This window comes from Micromys minutus (genome assembly GCF_963924665.1).
Source record: "Micromys minutus genome assembly, chromosome: 10".
Lineage (NCBI taxonomy): Eukaryota > Metazoa > Chordata > Mammalia > Rodentia > Muridae > Micromys > Micromys minutus.
This window is the reverse complement of record NC_137979.1, coordinates 41,627,042-41,643,152: the sequence shown is the minus strand read 5'-3', so window position 1 is coordinate 41,643,152 and position 16,111 is coordinate 41,627,042. Positions and strand designations below refer to the sequence as shown.

The following is a 16,111-nucleotide window of genomic DNA, read 5'->3' as shown; positions in this document are numbered from 1 at the left end:
AGTACACTGTAGCTGTCTTCAGACACACCAGAAGAGGGCATCAGATCCCATCATAGATGGTTGTGAGCCACCATGTGATTGCTGGGAATTGAACTCAGGACCTCTGTTAGAGCAGCCAGTGCTCTTAACCGCTGAGCCATCTCTCCAGCCCTTTGTTTTTGTTTTTTAAAATAGGATTAAGGTTTTATTAGAGGAGTTTAAATATAATTTTGTTATTACACTTATCTATAAATTCACACATGGGTTCTACAGCACCTGTCTGAAGGTTAGAGGACACCTTTCAAGGACACTTGAAAACCAGTTCTGTCCTTCCACTGTTTGGGTCCTGGGGATTTAACACAGGTCCTCAGGTTTATCAGCAAGCATCACATACCTGCTGAGCCATCTCACTGTCCCCTAATATAATATATGGAAAATATAAGATAGAATACATACACACACACGTGCGTGTGCGTGTGCGTGTGTGTGTGTGTTTGTGTATGTGTGTGTACTTGCATATCTATATTTGCATGGTACTCAGGAGGCCAGAGCATCAGATCTCTAGAGACTGGAGTTACATATGGTTGCAAGTCACACAGAGCTGTCTCTCAACCCCCACCACAAGATCTATTTTTATAATTATTTATTTGACTTATTTTATTTAGTGTATACGCACTCACATGCCTGAAGATGGCCATAAGCCACCACGTGGTTGCTGGGAATTGAACTCAGGACCTTTGGAAGAGCAGCCAGTGCTCTAACCACTGAGCCATCTCATACACCTCCCCTCCCCAAGATATTTAATACAAACTTTAAGCACAAGAGTTAAGAAAAAGAGAGGAGCTTAGAAGGAAAGCAAGACATACCCCAGTGTATTGAAGTGAATTTCTCAATTCAATTGTTGCTGTTTGAGACAGTGTCTCAGATAGCATAGGCTGACTCCAAACTCACCGTGTAGTTGAGGATAGTCTTGAACTCCCAAACTTCCCCATCCTCTTGCCTCTGCCTTCCAGATGCTGGCATGACTGACTTGCAACAGACCATGCAGCTCCCTGCTTCCCTTCCTTTCTCTAATCCCCAGATGCTTTCAGTGCTACGGTTGAGGAGAGCATCTCACTGAGGGATGCTAAAAGGGCGACTCACAGTCAGCCTGGCTCTAGATACTGCTCTGCAGCTTCCGGCATCCTCGATGGGTTCTACAATGTATTCACTTCGATGTTATGTGCATTGCTGTTTTGACTGCACATAGATCTTCGTGAGGATGTTGGATCCGCTGGAACAGGAGTTACAGACTGTTGTGAGCCACCATGTGGTTGCTGGGAACTGAACTCAGGACCTCTGGAAGAGCAGTCAGTGCTCTTAACCGCTGAGCTGTCCCTCCAGCCCCATCACTTTTGGTTTTATTAGTTAATTTTTTTAAATCTTCTAGTGGGGGAGCTTTGTTCAGGCTTTTTGTTTGTTTTTTACACACCCCTGCACCTAGTACAGTGCTGAAAGTGGAACCCAAGACCTTAGATGCTCCAGGCAGAAGCTCCACCTCTGCCCTCTATCGTAAGGCTTCTGATTTTATCGTTGCTTTTGGCTTTGTTTTGTTTTTATTTTGTGATTGTGCTTACGTGTATGTATGTGCGGCACATACGCACATGCCTGGGGAAGCTAGAAAGGAGAATCGAATCACCTGACAGCGGACTTATAGATGGTTCTCAGCTGTCACGTGAGTGCTGAGAACGGAACCTGGGCCCTCTGTGCAAAAGCAGTGAGTGCTATTAGAGCCTGAACCATTCCTCTGGCCTGGAACTCACTCTGTAGACCAGGCTGGCATCAAACTCCGAGATCTGCCTGCCTCTGCCTCCCCAGGGCTGGGATTAAAAGTGCTTGTCTTTGTTTTATTTAAGGCAGGGTCTCAGAACCATCCCCAACCCCTGCCCCAGTTGGCCTTGAACTCAATATGTAGTCAAGGATGACCTTGAACTTCTGATGTTGCCTCTACCTTCCAAGTGCCGGAATTAGAGATGTGTACCACCACAAGCAAGTTTATGCTGCACTAAGGAATCAAAAACAGGGCTTCAAGCATGTTGGGCAAGCACATCACCAACTGAGCTACATCCCCAGCCTCTCTAAGGCAATTTTGACTGTAGTCTGTGGGACCATACATAAACCATGTCAGGAAGCTTGGTGGGTAGAGCGGGTTGAAACTCTGCACACTTGAGATGTTAGGTGCCTCCCTGCTTACTGCCAGATTCCTGGCCTGGAATACTTCCCACATAAGGAAACATGACCTGCAGTCATGTAGGCCCTGAACAGAGCTCTCCATGCTAACGAGGTACCTGGAGCCCTGAGGGTTTAGCCAATAAGCTTCCCTTCCCCAACATTCCTCCCTGCAAAAAAGTGTTTAATCTCAGGTCCACATTGAAAGTTGATACACTGTGTATCCATTTTCCATGATGAACAACCAATAGACAGTTTGGAACCAAGGACTGTCTCTTTCATAGACTACCCTGTGGAGCATGGAGCAGGCCTCCACCTACGGAGCCGCTGCTTAATTATCCTGTAGAAAGTCTCTCTGCACTTCCAGCCCCAAGAACAGCCAACCTAGGACCCTCATCAGTGAGCTAAGCTAGGGCTCTTCCCCTCTCCGGCCCCTCCAGGGCCTGTGGACCCCTGACACTTTGTTCTCAACTTTTTTATAAAAAAAGGATTTATTTATTTTCTATATAAGTACACTGTAGCTATCTCATACCAGAAGAGGGTATCAGGTCTCATTACAGATGGTTGTTAGCCACTATGTGGGTGCTGGGAATTGAACCCAGGACCTCTGGAAGAGCAGTCAGTGCTCTTAACTGCTGAGCCATCTCTCCAGCCCCTGTTCTCAACTACTCTGTGCAGTTCACCAGCGGTGACTTGGGACCTGGAAATACCAACTTTGGCTTTCTCACATCTCAGACTGTGATCCCCAGAAGAGCAGCCAATGCTCTTAATCACTGAGCCATCTTTCTAGCCCCCACAAGAAGGCTTTTACCAAAAGATTTTATTTTTGATTTGTGTGTATGTGTGTGTGAATATATGCATGTGTATGGTTGCCTGCAGAGGCCAGAGGAGGGTGTCAGAACCCCTAGGGCAGAAGCAACCCCCACCCCTCCTTTGCAAAGGCAGCAAGCACTCTACCAGCAGAGCAAGATCCCCAGCCTCCTCTGCTTTTCATTAAGAAGAATCACTTATTCCTTGAATTGCCTTAAAGTCTCTCTATTGACTTTCTTAGAAATTGCATCATGAAGCTGGTCGTCTGGGTGGATTCTTATTTCTCTCTGGAGTGTTATTCTAGTCTTACCTTCAGGACCAAGGCTTGGTATCCAGGAAACCTTATCCTGACAATAAGCAGTGTGTCGCAGGCTGTTCTCTGCCCTCTTCCTGCAGAATGCATATCTGAGACTTCAGGGTGAACTCACTGTGCACAATGAACTCTGCAGGGAGCACACAAACTTCTACCTCTTATTGGAACTGTCCTAGTTAGGGTTTCTATTCCTGCACAAACATCATGACCAAGAAGCAAGTTGGGGAGGAAAGGATTTATTCAGCTTACACTTTCACACTGCTGTTCATCACCAGAGGAAGTCAGGACTGGAACTCAAGGAGGTCAGGAAGCAGGAGGTGATGCAGAGACCATGGAGGGATGTTACTTACTGGCTTGCTTCCCCTGGCTTGCTCAGCCTGCTTTCTTATAGAACCAAGACTACAAGCCCAGGGATGGCACCACCCAAAATGGGCTGGGCCCTCCCCCCTTGATCACTAATTGAGATAATGTCTTACAGCTGGGTCTCATGGAGGGATTTCCTCAGCTGAGGCTCCTTTCTCTGTGATAACTCCAGCTTGTGTTGAGTTGACACAAAACCAGCCAGCACAGGGATGCTCTGAAAGGAGAAGCATAATGTGTTTAGAAAAGGACTTCTTTTGTAGAGGAATTTCTAATTTTTTTTTCCAAGATAGGGTTTCTTTCTTTGTGTAGCCCTGGCTATCCTGGAACTCCCTCTGTAGACCAAGCTGGCCTCCAATTTGCAGAGATCTACCTGCCTCTACCTTCAAAATGCTGTGACTAAAGGCACGGGACACCACCACCTTGGCTTGGATTCTCTAATCTAGAAATCTTTAACAGATGGTGTTTTCTTGGCTTGCTTAGCATTATCTGTTGATGTGTGTACATATTTTACACTAAAGTAATGCTTGTCACTTTAAAAAAAAATAGCCAATAGGTCCAGCAACATGCTGTTTAATTTATTGGTTATGACTAATAAATTACTAATTAGAATAATTAATAATAGGGCTAGAGAGATGGCTCAGTGGTTAAAAGCACTGACTGCTCTTCCAGAGGTCCTGAGTTCAATTCCCAGCAAGCACATGGTGGCTCAAAACCATCTGTAATGAGATCTTGGTGCCCTCTTCTGGCATATAGGCATAGATTCAAGCAGAACAATGTATATATAACAAATAAATAAATCTTAAAGAAAGAAAAATATTAAAAAATAATAATAATAAAGTAGCTTAATCCTTACAAGGTTTTTTGTTTGATGTTTGTTTTGTTTTTTTAAGACAGGGTTTCTCCCTGTAGCCCTGGCTGTCCTGGAACTCTCTCTGTAGCCCAGGCTGTCCTGGAACTCTCTCTGTAGACCAGGCTGGCCTTAAACTCAGAGATCCATCTGCTTCTGCCTCCCAAGTGCTGGGATTAAAGACCTCATGGGCCATTACTACCTAGTTTCTACAAGATTTTTTTTCTCTTTTTTTTTTATTAGATACTCTGTATTTACATTTGAGATGTTATCCCTTTACCCTGCCCCACTCCCATCCCTCCCCCCCTCCAGTTGCCTTCACAAAGGTGTACTCCCTTCTGATCCCCCCAAAACATTTTTTTTATTATTTATTATGTATACAGCAATCTGCTTGAATATATGCCTAGAGGCCAGAAGAGGGCACCAGATCCCATTACAGATGGTTGTGAGCCACCACGCGGTTGCTGGGAATTGAACTCAGGACCTCTGGAAGAGCAGTCAGTGCTCTTAACCACTGAGCCATCTCTCCAGCCCTAAAAGGATTAAAAAAAAAAAAAAAAAAAAAAAAAAAAACTTTATATTGACATATACCAAAGACCTTGAAACGTGTGCTTTTAAATTTTTAGTCATTTATTATTATTTCTGTGTGGAGGGGGCCACCTGAGTGTCAAGTCACATGTGTGGTGGGCAGAAGGCAACTTTGTGGTACTGGTTCTCTCTTACTTTTAAGTGAGTTTGGGGTATTGAATTCAAGATTGTTAGGCTTCTAGGCAAGTGCTCTTACCCACTGGTCTTGCTGGTCCCAGAGTATGTTTATATTAAGTGCTTATTGGAGACTAATCTGGGCCTTGCATATCTAGGCAAGCGCTGCACTGTCATTCCTTCTGAGGCCCTTGACATTTTCTCTTCCATTTTATTTTATTATTGTTTGTTGTTATTGTTTTGAGACAGGATATCATACAGTCCATACAGTCAAGGCTTGCCTCACACTCACTGGATAGCCAAGGGTGGCCTTAAACATCTGATCCTCCTACTTCTGGTGTATTTATCTGGATTATACAGGAGTTTCAGGCCACCCTGAGTTAGGTTGAAAGACCAAAAAAGGGAGAGAGGGAAAGACAGAAGCAAAAAAGGGGTTAGAGAGGGAGGGAGGGAGGAAGGAGGGAAAGAGGAAGGAAAGGATATAGGAGCAGGTCTTGAACTTCAGCGCTCCTGCCTCAGGCTCCCAGAGAACTGGAACTTCTAGGACAAAAACACTCCAACAGGATATGTTTGTTCATCCACCCAACCCAAAACTCTACATAGGAAATCTAGTCAATGTGGCCATCTTTGGGACATCCACATGAGTGCTGGACTTAGAGAGTTCGGACAGTGAGCGGGTGGTGTTGGTGATTAAGCATTCCTGGCCATGGTGTGGCTTCCATCTGCAGCCTTGGGAGGAAGCAAGATCGACTGTTGATAGCAAGAGAGAACAAATCTGATTCCTACAAAATAGTAGGTGCATGGAAAAGCTGGACAGACTGCATGCCTTGCTTTAAGACAAGATGGGAAGGAAAGGGCCAACATCCAAATGTTGATCTCCACAGGTCACATGTGCACTGTAGCACAAGCATCCACAGAGACGTGTGAGCAAGTGCATGAGCATGCACACGTGCCCACAAGCATGCGTGCACACATACATTTTGTAGCCTCTCTACCTTTGAACCACTGTCTTGTCTGTAATTTGTCCTGCCTCAGGCCCTTTTAGGTGACTGCAAATTTAGTAGGATGAGTACCTGTGTGCCTTCAACCTTGAAGGGACGTGAGATCCTTATCTCTGCCTTCTAGGTAGACACTTCAGTAGTGCAGAAGTAAGTAAGTGTAAAGTGAAGGGGACAGGTGCCAAGTGAGAACAGAGGTGCCAGGCTTTCCTGTGGCAAAAGTAACTTCTAAATACCTCTTACCAGACCATAGGTGTGCCCCACTCATCATACTACCCCTCCCTGTCTCTCTTCCTTCCTTCTTTCCTAACTTTCTCTTCCTTCTAAATCCCAGTTCTCTGCATGAGACATCTCTCCAGCATTTCTTTGTATTTAATTTTACTTGCCTTTATTTATAATTTTGTTTGTGTTGAGATGCGAATCTTGCTGCTTTCAGTGTACTAGAATTACAGCCGAACCATGCCTGGGTGAATATCTGTTTGTCTATCTATGTATGTATCTATGTATCTATCTCTATCTATCTATCTACTATCTATGAGCTTTACTATTCTTACTTCAAATATCCCTACCAAAAAAATGATCATTTTCTTCACATGAGCAATCTATACTATACCACCTGAGACAGAGTTTCTCCATGTAGCTCTGGCTCTCCTGGAACTGACACTGTAGACCAGATTGTAATGTTTTGTTAATTGTGCTGGAAAACTCAGCTTCTAGCAAGGGAGAGATTTTAGCCACACTCCTAGATATCATGTAACTTTTCCTTCCCATGATCCTTTCTTTTACAGTCTTCCTAGCCTGTCTCACTTCCTTCCACCTCCTGAGTTCTGGGACTAAGGCACATCACCACACCTGATTCTGAAGTCTTTTGTTTAACATTATTTTTTATAAGATTCATTCAAATTATCTGGTTCGGTCACTAAATCCTTTGCCGTCCTTTCTATGTGAACTTACAAGCAAGCAATAAGTCACTATAGATTTTCTTTTTATAATGTTGAATGGGCATTTGGATCGTTCCGTGCTGGAGGTGGCACAAATATCCCAACCTGGCTTCAGAGATCAGCCTCTGAATTTGTGTGGTCCTGTTTCAGCTTAAGGTATCAATCTTCAGAGTAGGGATTGACAGAGCCTAGTAACTTGGCCATCCCTTCCAGTGTCAAAGAGTCTGTCAGCTCAGATTTGTGTGTCTTTGGGGGCTAGTGTAGGTCCAATGAGTCGCTAAGGAGGGCTTGAAGAAAACAGAACTTCCAGAGAAGGAAGTAGACTATGCTCTTAAGTGCAGCTAAAATCTGTCACCCACACAGCAAATCACAGCAAAATAACTACTTAGTGTGCATTCACCCTTCCCTCCGGTTCTGAAGAGCTAACCCCAGTCTTCATGAGGGTAGTTATCAGTTTGACAAATGAAGACTTTGTTGCAATATCCTTTTCAACCCAATTTTGCATTTTCCTCTTCAACCCAAATAAACCCATTCAATGAAAACACAATCCAGTAATTAGGAAAACAAACTGCGGTCTATTTTGGCCGATTTACCACTACACTCTCTATTTCCCTCCTAAAAAATCCCCCTCACTTGCTGTGAACAGTCCTCTGTTCCTGTTCAGTGCGCTCATCCTTCTCTCCTGACTCCTCCTCTTCCGTTTTACTCCCTGACTCCTCCTCTTCCGTTTCCTCTCCTTTTCCCTACCTCCTCTCCCTGTCTAATCATGTATTGCCTTAACATAAATCTACAATACTTGGAAGCCAGTTGCTGGGTGTAAGCCTGGTACCTCAGAGGCAGAGAAAGCATCCAGCTGAAGTTCCCCCTCAGCTGACTTCCCAAAATAAGTCCCCTCGTTCACTGTCACAAAAAAACTCCTTCAAACTGAATGTCCCTCCCTTCTACTTCCTGTGTGAAAGGAAAAGATGACAGGGCACCAATGTTGTGAAAAGATGACGTCCCGTGTTTCAGCACCAATGTTAGGGGAAGGATGAAGAGAGTGGGGGGCATATGGCCCATGGAGGTGCAGTGAGACCTGGGAGCAAGGGAGATGCCTCTGGAGGGCCCATGTTGAGAATCCCTTCCTCCTGAGGGACCAGCCACACAATGGTATAGTACAGAATAGAGTTTATTCAGGTCATGGGGGAGTTAAGAGGGTGGTAAAGGCAGAGAGAGAGAGAGAGAGAGAGAGAGAGAGAGAGAGAGAGAGAGAGAGAGAGAGAGAGGAATAGAGGAGTAGAGGAGTAGAGAAGAGGCCAGCCAGTCATGAGTACATGGAGGGAGGGGGAGAAGGGAGAGGAAAGAGGAGGGGTAGGGGTGGCAGAGCAAGAGAGCCAGGAGGCAAGAGAGAGAGGAGGGGGCAAGCAGCCCCTTTTATAGTGTTAGGTCACTGGGGGCTACTGCCAGGTAATTGAGGGGTGGGGTTTACAGAATCCCAACACTATGTGTCTCTCTATTCACCTCCTGACCCCCTCTTACTCTCTATGGTTATTTCTTAATAATCCTATGTTCACTTCCTGTCAACTGGTTGCTTGCTCCAACTCTTGACCTATGGGTGACTTTATTTAATCCTGTTTACAGCATTCAAGCAGAAAGCTCCCGGATTAAAGGTGTGTGCTAAGGTTGAGACCACAACTACAAACAGATTTTTCCAGGAAACAACAGTATGATCAAATATCCTGCAATACTCATATACTTTCTTTAAAAAGTATATATATATATGTTTAAAATTATCCTTTTCTTTTAAATGAATGAGGCAGGATCTCATGAAGCCTGGGAAAACCTTGACTTCTGAACTGCTTTAATCTTCTCAGTTCTGGGATTCTAGTTTTGAGCCACCAGGTCCTGTTTCTGTGACCTCTGGTGATCAAATCCCGGATTTTGCTTGCCTGTTAAGCAAGTACTCCACCCACAGAGCCACATCCTTAGCCTCCGTTGCTTAAACTTCTCAACAACCTGTTTTCATTCCTAGGAGGCCGCATTCTGTTTAATGAATGGCAGGCTGTGTAAACAGAGAGGAGCTGCTGGACGGACAACAGAACAAAAGCAGATTGGTTAGCACCGGGGTCCGGGAGGTTATTCACTCCCACTCTTAGGAATCATTCTAACTCAGGTCATGGGGCTTGGCAGCAAGAGCCTTTACCTCCTGATTGCTTCGCTAACTCCTTTCTCCGAGAGCTGCAGGCATCAGCCACAGTGCCGGCTTTTTGCAGGGCACCAAGAATCCAAATCCATGTCCTCATGGCTGAATGACAGGGGGCCTCATCAACAGCGGTCTCTGCAATCCCAGCCTCCGGTCATTTTTACTGAGCAGTCTGAGCACTGCTTCAAGGGGGGGCGGGGAGGCGTGAATTTTTACAAGTAGAATTGTTAGGTCACATAGTGATTCTACATGTGTCACCTTTGGAAGAACTGCACCCAATTTTCCATGATAGTGGAACAAAAGTTTTTACACTCTTGCCAGCGATGGAGGAGGATTCCAGTCTCTGCAAAGCCTCATGACCTTAGGGTCACTTTCTCGGATTCTGTGTTTACCTTCTTAGTGCAAATGGACTAGTAATTCATCATAATTGTGTGCATGTGTTTACATGCCCATGCAGATGTACATGGTTGTGCTATAGGTGTGTGCTTGAACATACATATGTACATGCATGTAGAGGCCAGATGACCCCAAGTATCATTTTCCCCAGCTCTAGCTACTTTGGCTGTTAAGACAGAACCTTTCATTTATTCTCTGGCTAGCAGTGAGCCAGGAATCCTCCTGTCTCTACACCACCACCCCCCAAGCCCTGGGCTAGGTTAATAGGTTTTTCTGGTTTGGTTTGGTTTGGTTTGGTTTGGTTATTGTTGTTGGCTTTGGTTACTTTGAGACAGGTTCCTCTGTATATCCTTGGCTGTGTTGGAACTCAATCTGTAGACCAGGCTGACCTTGAACTCACAGCCAGCCAGCCAGCCACCTTCGTCTGCCTCCTGTGTGCTGGATTAAAGGCATCTTCCTGGCCCCTCAAAGACGGTAATAGTTTTAATCTGCATGTTATATGCCTGTTGGAAAGATGTGTGTTTAGATTCTTTGCTTTACCTTTTTTTTTTTCCTTCCAGTGCTGAGAATTGAACCTGGGGCCTCACATACAGCAAATGGTTTCCCACTAAGCTACAGCCCTAGGCCGGGTTGTCCATGATCAGCTAGTTGTTTGCTGGGGTATTTCCTATGTCCCAGACACTTAGGCTGCTCATGAAGTGTGAATGCATGAGTTGCCAACGTGGAGAAGTCAAAAGAATGTTGTTTTGTCTTTAACTTCCTTGTTCTCTTATGAAAACAGGTCTGGGCTTGAGTTCCCACACACGGACTCTCTAAAGGCACCTTTAGTGGAGCCTGTGCTGTGCCTCTTGATCCTTCACAGCACCTACTTGGCTCCAGTCCCACCTGGCAGCAGAGGGCCTTCCTTGGGTGTTGCAATCCCCAATTGAAGCTACATTGTTACTTTTCTTTATTATTTGAGAGATTGATGGACTCTCCTTCGACTCTCAGCTTCTCCCCTCCTCATTAAGAACCACACATTGCTATTAAAATCCTCCCCCCACCACCCCGCGCCCCAGTTCTTTAAAAAAAAAAAAAACATAAAAAGAGAGAAACAGCTGTGCTTGGGGGCAGGTGTTCAGGGTGTGTGCAGAGAAGTAAAATCTCTCCGGCCTTTGACTTGTCTAAATGGCTGGGGTGTTTCCTCTCTTTATGAGCAAATTATACTGGTATGAGTTTCTAGAACTCTTTTTTAAAAAACATTTTTCATTTATTATTTTATGTTTTTGCTTTGTACGTCTTGTATGCGCGTTGGGTTTTTGTTTGTTGTTTTTGGTCTGCGCGGACGGCTTTGTATCACTTGCATGCAATTCTTGTGGCAGCCAGAGGAGGGAGTTTGATTTCCTCTTGGAACCGGAGACAACTATCTGTTATGTGCTGCCTTGTGCGAGTTGCAAATTGAACCCTGGAACTTCTGAAAATGCGCAGCCACATGCTTTTAAACACTGAGCCATCTCTTCCGCCCCGAGTTTCTAGGACTATTAACTCTAGAGAAACTGCTCTTTCCTTAACACTGCCCTACCCTCCTGTATCACTTGGTAGAGGTCCGGAAAAATGACACGGAAGTTAGGTGCTCTGATGATCGGACGTGGGATGAATACAAAGAAGAAAGGGCGGGCAGAGCAGGCCTGACAGTAACATGCAGCAGTTGCGCTGGCTTCCGTTTCCAACTTACCTATTCCCCATCCTTTCTGTCCCTTGGCATCTTTGCTAAGCAGCCTCCTCACCTTGAGAATCCGTCATCATCATTCGCACCTGTTTTGCAGGGTCTTGTTATGTAGTAACTGGAGCTGGCCTGGCACGTGTAGCTCAGGCTGGCCTCCTCTCATCAGCTTTCCGGCTGCTGAGATTCCGGGTGTGTGCCAAAAGAAACCTGTTCCCTGAGGGTGATGGAAAGGAGGCGGGGTTTTGTTTCCAGGGATCGTAGGACATCCTTACTGGGGCACCAGCTGCTCTTCCTAGTCCTGTAGTAACCATACCATCTAAGTACCATGGTCCTTTCTGGATGCAATAGCCTCTGCTTTGCCGTAGCATCTTCAAATGGGAGTCTGGGGGCTCTGCCGGTGAAGTGTGGGACTCTCTTCCAGGCACACAGTTCTTACTCAGACCGTTTATCAGCCTTTCCTAATGCTACCATCAGGTCCCTAAACCACTTGCCTTTTCTATCTTTTGGACTTCTGACCCAGAAGAGATCACCAAGGAGCCGAGAAATCCAAAACCCTGGACCCCAGCTCTGGGTCCAACCATGGGCTTCACTGGTTCCCTAGGATGAACCACAGCAACTGTCAGCCTCCAGGAGGCAGGGGATGGGGCGCAGGTGCAGTGTTTTTGCATCAGTTTCTCCAGTCACCCCTGGACGCCTCATCATTTCCAGGAAGGTGAAGGAGGCCCTTGGCCATAGGATGACCTGGTCCCTAACCTGCTGCCTGGAGATTAAGCTCTTGATTAGGAAAGGAGTGTAAGAGAGGGTAGTCTAAGTTTACAGATCTGGGGAGGGACTGAGGATGTAATTCAAGCTCTAGCAGAGAATGAAATTGGATGTGGTGGTGCACGTCTGTCATCCTAGAAGGTCAGGGACATCCTCTGCTAAAGCATAGTGAATTTGAGGCCAGCCTGGGCTATAGTAGTCGCTCGTGAGTGCTACACACACACACACACACACACACACACACACACACACACCTAGAGAGAACCTGTCAGTCCTCAACATACCAACATATTGTAGACAGCTAGACTCCTGATTAGCTAAGTTGGAGTGTTGGTGCCAGGCAGACCTGTCCATGGTTCCTCTCCACAGTTCTGGAATGGTGAACTGTACCAACCCCTTGCCCATCGGTGGCCTCAGCTACATTCAGGGCCACACCGACACCCATCTTGTGAACACGACTGTGGGCAGATGCCTTGATGCCACAGCGCAGAAGTTTCCCGACAGAGAAGCTTTGGTTATCCTCCATGAGAACATCAGGCTGAACTTCGCACAGCTCAAGGAGGAGGTAAGTACTGACCTCGAACCTCCAAAGAGCAGCGGCTGGTCCCTAGATGCTGTAGTTGAGTAGGGCTGTAGAGTGGGTGTATGGCTGTGGGGCAGTGTGAAAGGGACCATCGAGGACCCCACTGTGGACATTGGGAGACAGGTGGAAGTGATCTAGATATTTCCTGTCCCAGTACTTCCTGTGCTCCTCCATTCCTGCACTGAGTCCACTGAGGCCTGGAAATCTTTGTTCCTGATTAATTCCTGGGCTAAGATAGAGAGTAGGAGTCAGGGGTCCCTCCTGCTTGTCTTTACCTCACCCCTTATTCCCTTATGTTTGGGCCAGGTGGACAAAGCTGCTTCTGGTCTTCTGAGCATTGGCCTTCGAAAGGGTGACCGGCTGGGCATGTGGGGACCCAACTCCTATGCATGGGTACTGATTCAGCTGGCCACTGCCCAGGCAGGCATTATCCTGGTAAGAAGGGGTTTAACTTGGTACAACTGTTAACTTGGTATATGGAGGGATGTCATTCAAGGGGAACTTCTTAGATTCGGAACTAAACCAGTTTTGTCTGGCTTTAGGCTTAGTGGGCTTTCATCCCAGGTTCACCAAGGAACCCTAGCTGAGTGTGGGGCACTTGCTGTTTTGCCCCTTCTGAAGGGAGCAGTAAGAGCATTGGAGCATCTTTTCAGGATGCTGGCATATTCTCTCTGTTTCCCTAGGTGTCTGTGAACCCAGCCTACCAATCCTCAGAACTGGAATATGTCCTCAGAAAGGTACCACTTGCTCCTGGTGGAGAGGGGCATTTCTGGTTTTATAGGGGCTAATTAAATGAGAAAGGGCATGCTCAGTGGGTAGCATTATGGAGTGTCTTTCCTCAGGCTTTGTATGGTTGAAGGAGGTCTTAGCTCCACAGAGAGGGTCAGACATAGGCTGTTCTGGTTGGGGTGTGTATGTCAGGGTAGTTTGGGTAGTTTGCATGGGTGGGCGTGAGTGTGATTATATGTATCTAGGGATGTGGTGTGTGTGTTTTGAGACTGTTGTGTGTGTGTGTGTGTGATTATATGTGTCTAAGGATGTGGTGTGTGTGTTTTTAGACTGGTGTGTGTGTGTGTGTGTCTGATTATGTGTGTCTAGGGATGTGGTGTGTGTGTTTTTAGACTGGTGTGTGTGTTCTGGAGTGGGGTGCACATGAGTGCATTGGAGGCAATGATGTGTGTTGCTACATGGGTGTGTCAGGATAGCCATTCAGATATATAAGAAAGAAAACTACTGATTACTGAGGCCTCCTATGTTTGGGGCTTCCTGCTGACCACAAATAGGGGACTTCTTCTCTCACAGGTAGGCTGCAAAGGCATTGTGTTTCCTAAACAATTCAAGAGCCAGCAATACTACAACATCCTGAAGCAGATCTGCCCCGAGCTAGAAAAGGCCCAGCCAGGGGCCTTGAAGAGTAAGAGGTGGGTGTGTCTTGGTTTGGGGGAATATCATGTGACATTGCAGATTCTTACCTCCTTCCCAAGGTGGCGCTGATGTCTTCCTGGGCTGTCTTTTAGCCATTTGTCACTGCCTATTCTTTCTTTCCTCTCTCTCTTTCTTTTTTAAATAAAGTTTTATTTATTTATTTTATGTACATGAGCACACTGCCATTGTCTTCAGACACCAGAAGAGGGCATCAGATCCCATTACAGATGGTTGTGAGCCACCATGTGGTTGCTGGGAATTGAACTCAGGACCTCTGGAAGAGCAGCTCTTAACCACTGAGCCATCTCTCTAGCCTGTCACTATCTTTTCTGTCTCTTAGGCTCCCAGACCTGACCACAGTCATCTCAGTGGATGCCCCTTTGCCCGGGACCCTGCTCCTGGATGACGTGGTGGCAGCCGGTGGCAAGGAACAGAACTTAGCCCAGCTGCGGTACAACCAGCAGTTCTTGTCCTGTCATGACCCCATCAACATCCAGTTTACCTCGGTAGGACAACAGTCTCCAGTTTCAGCCTGTGCCCTGCCTGAGGCCCCCCTCCCTGGGATGAGGGAAAACAGCAGAAAGATGACAGCAAATTAGCAGCTGGTGTTTTGGGATCTTTTGTTTGGTTTTGTTTGGTGTGGTTCACTTCTCCCTTCTGGTTCCTATTGCTTCCAGTCCAGAGCAGGCTGACACACTTATAGAACTCATAGAGCTCATTAAGGAGAGTCAGGCTCAGACAGAGCGTTCCTAAACCCAGGCAGTGGTAGAATCCTCTGTGCCAGCTTACATGACATGTAAACTGGATGAAGGAGGAGGTATTGTGTTCTTTTTTGCATTCTGGATACCAACATCTGGCCCTGCACAGCTCATTGTGCATAAACAAAAGGAGGAAGTGAACTCCGGACAACCATAGCCTACTCTTCTGACTCCGCCCCCAGGCCCCCCCTAAGCAGAGTGGCCGAGGATGGGAAGGAAACAGGGAGGAAAAGGACAAGCTGTCACTTGCTTATCTTCTTAGGGGACAACTGGAAACCCCAAGGGGGCCACTCTTTCCATCACAACATCGTAAACAACTCCATCCTGATAGGCAGCGTCTGAAGATGTCCACAAAGGTGAGGTTGGAATGGGTGGGCCCTGGTGAGGTTTATCTAGGCTGTGGGGGAAGAGTTGGGCAAGGAGCGAGGCAGCTTGCGTGGGCTCCCCCTGCTGGCCGGAGAACTGGCTCTGTGATAGACCCAGACTCCTGTCTCCATCTCCAGACTGCAGAGGAGTTGCGCTTGGTCCTGCCCAGTCCCCTGTACCACTGCCTGGGCTCCGTGGGGGGCACAATGGTGTCTATGGTGCATGGCGTCACTCTCCTCCTGTCCTCTCCGAGCTTCAATGGCAAGAAGGCACTGAAGCCATCAGCAGAGAGAAGTGGGCATTGGTGGATAAGCCACCTGTGGGCTGATAAGACCCTCACTCCTGGACCCACCCTCCTTTTCTATGATGCTTCCTTCCTCCAGCCAGGACACCTGGGATGGGTGGGAGTGGGGACCAAAGGACAGGTCCCCTCCCGAGCTTCTGTTCCCCAGGATTTCAGCCCTCAACTGAGAGTTCATGAGAGGTGGGGAAAAACGGGGTCCCTCTCACATCTAAACTAATTTGTGTCCTTCCTTTGCACAGAGGCACCCTCCTGTACGGCACACCAACGATGTTTGTGGACATTCTGAATCGAATCAGCCGGACTTCTCCAGTTATGACTGCACAACCATACGCGGAGGTGAGGCTCCATCAAAGGCAGAAAGGCCTGGGGAAAGGGCGGTTTCCATAGCCCTGGTGAAGCCAGGTTTTTATAGAGGAGGTAGGAAAGACACTGTAGAAATGCAGATGGAAGGGACAGTCCCCCAAGTGTC

At 46.8% G+C, this 16,111-nt stretch overlaps 1 protein-coding gene across 1 annotated transcript in view; it reads left to right on the top strand.

Moving 5' to 3' along the window:
• The window catches only part of ACSF2 (acyl-CoA synthetase family member 2), a 38,296-nt gene that overhangs the window by 10,780 nt on the left and 11,405 nt on the right, over nucleotides 1-16,111 (top strand). The window contains 12 exon segments of the mRNA XM_080922429.1: nucleotides 12,576-12,771; nucleotides 13,096-13,224; nucleotides 13,473-13,526; nucleotides 14,092-14,210; nucleotides 14,555-14,720; nucleotides 15,235-15,265; nucleotides 15,268-15,303; nucleotides 15,306-15,328; nucleotides 15,476-15,608; nucleotides 15,611-15,632; nucleotides 15,882-15,930; nucleotides 15,933-15,978. Coding sequence (XP_080778555.1) covers nucleotides 12,576-12,771; nucleotides 13,096-13,224; nucleotides 13,473-13,526; nucleotides 14,092-14,210; nucleotides 14,555-14,720; nucleotides 15,235-15,265; nucleotides 15,268-15,303; nucleotides 15,306-15,328; nucleotides 15,476-15,608; nucleotides 15,611-15,632; nucleotides 15,882-15,930; nucleotides 15,933-15,978 — 1,004 coding nt within the window.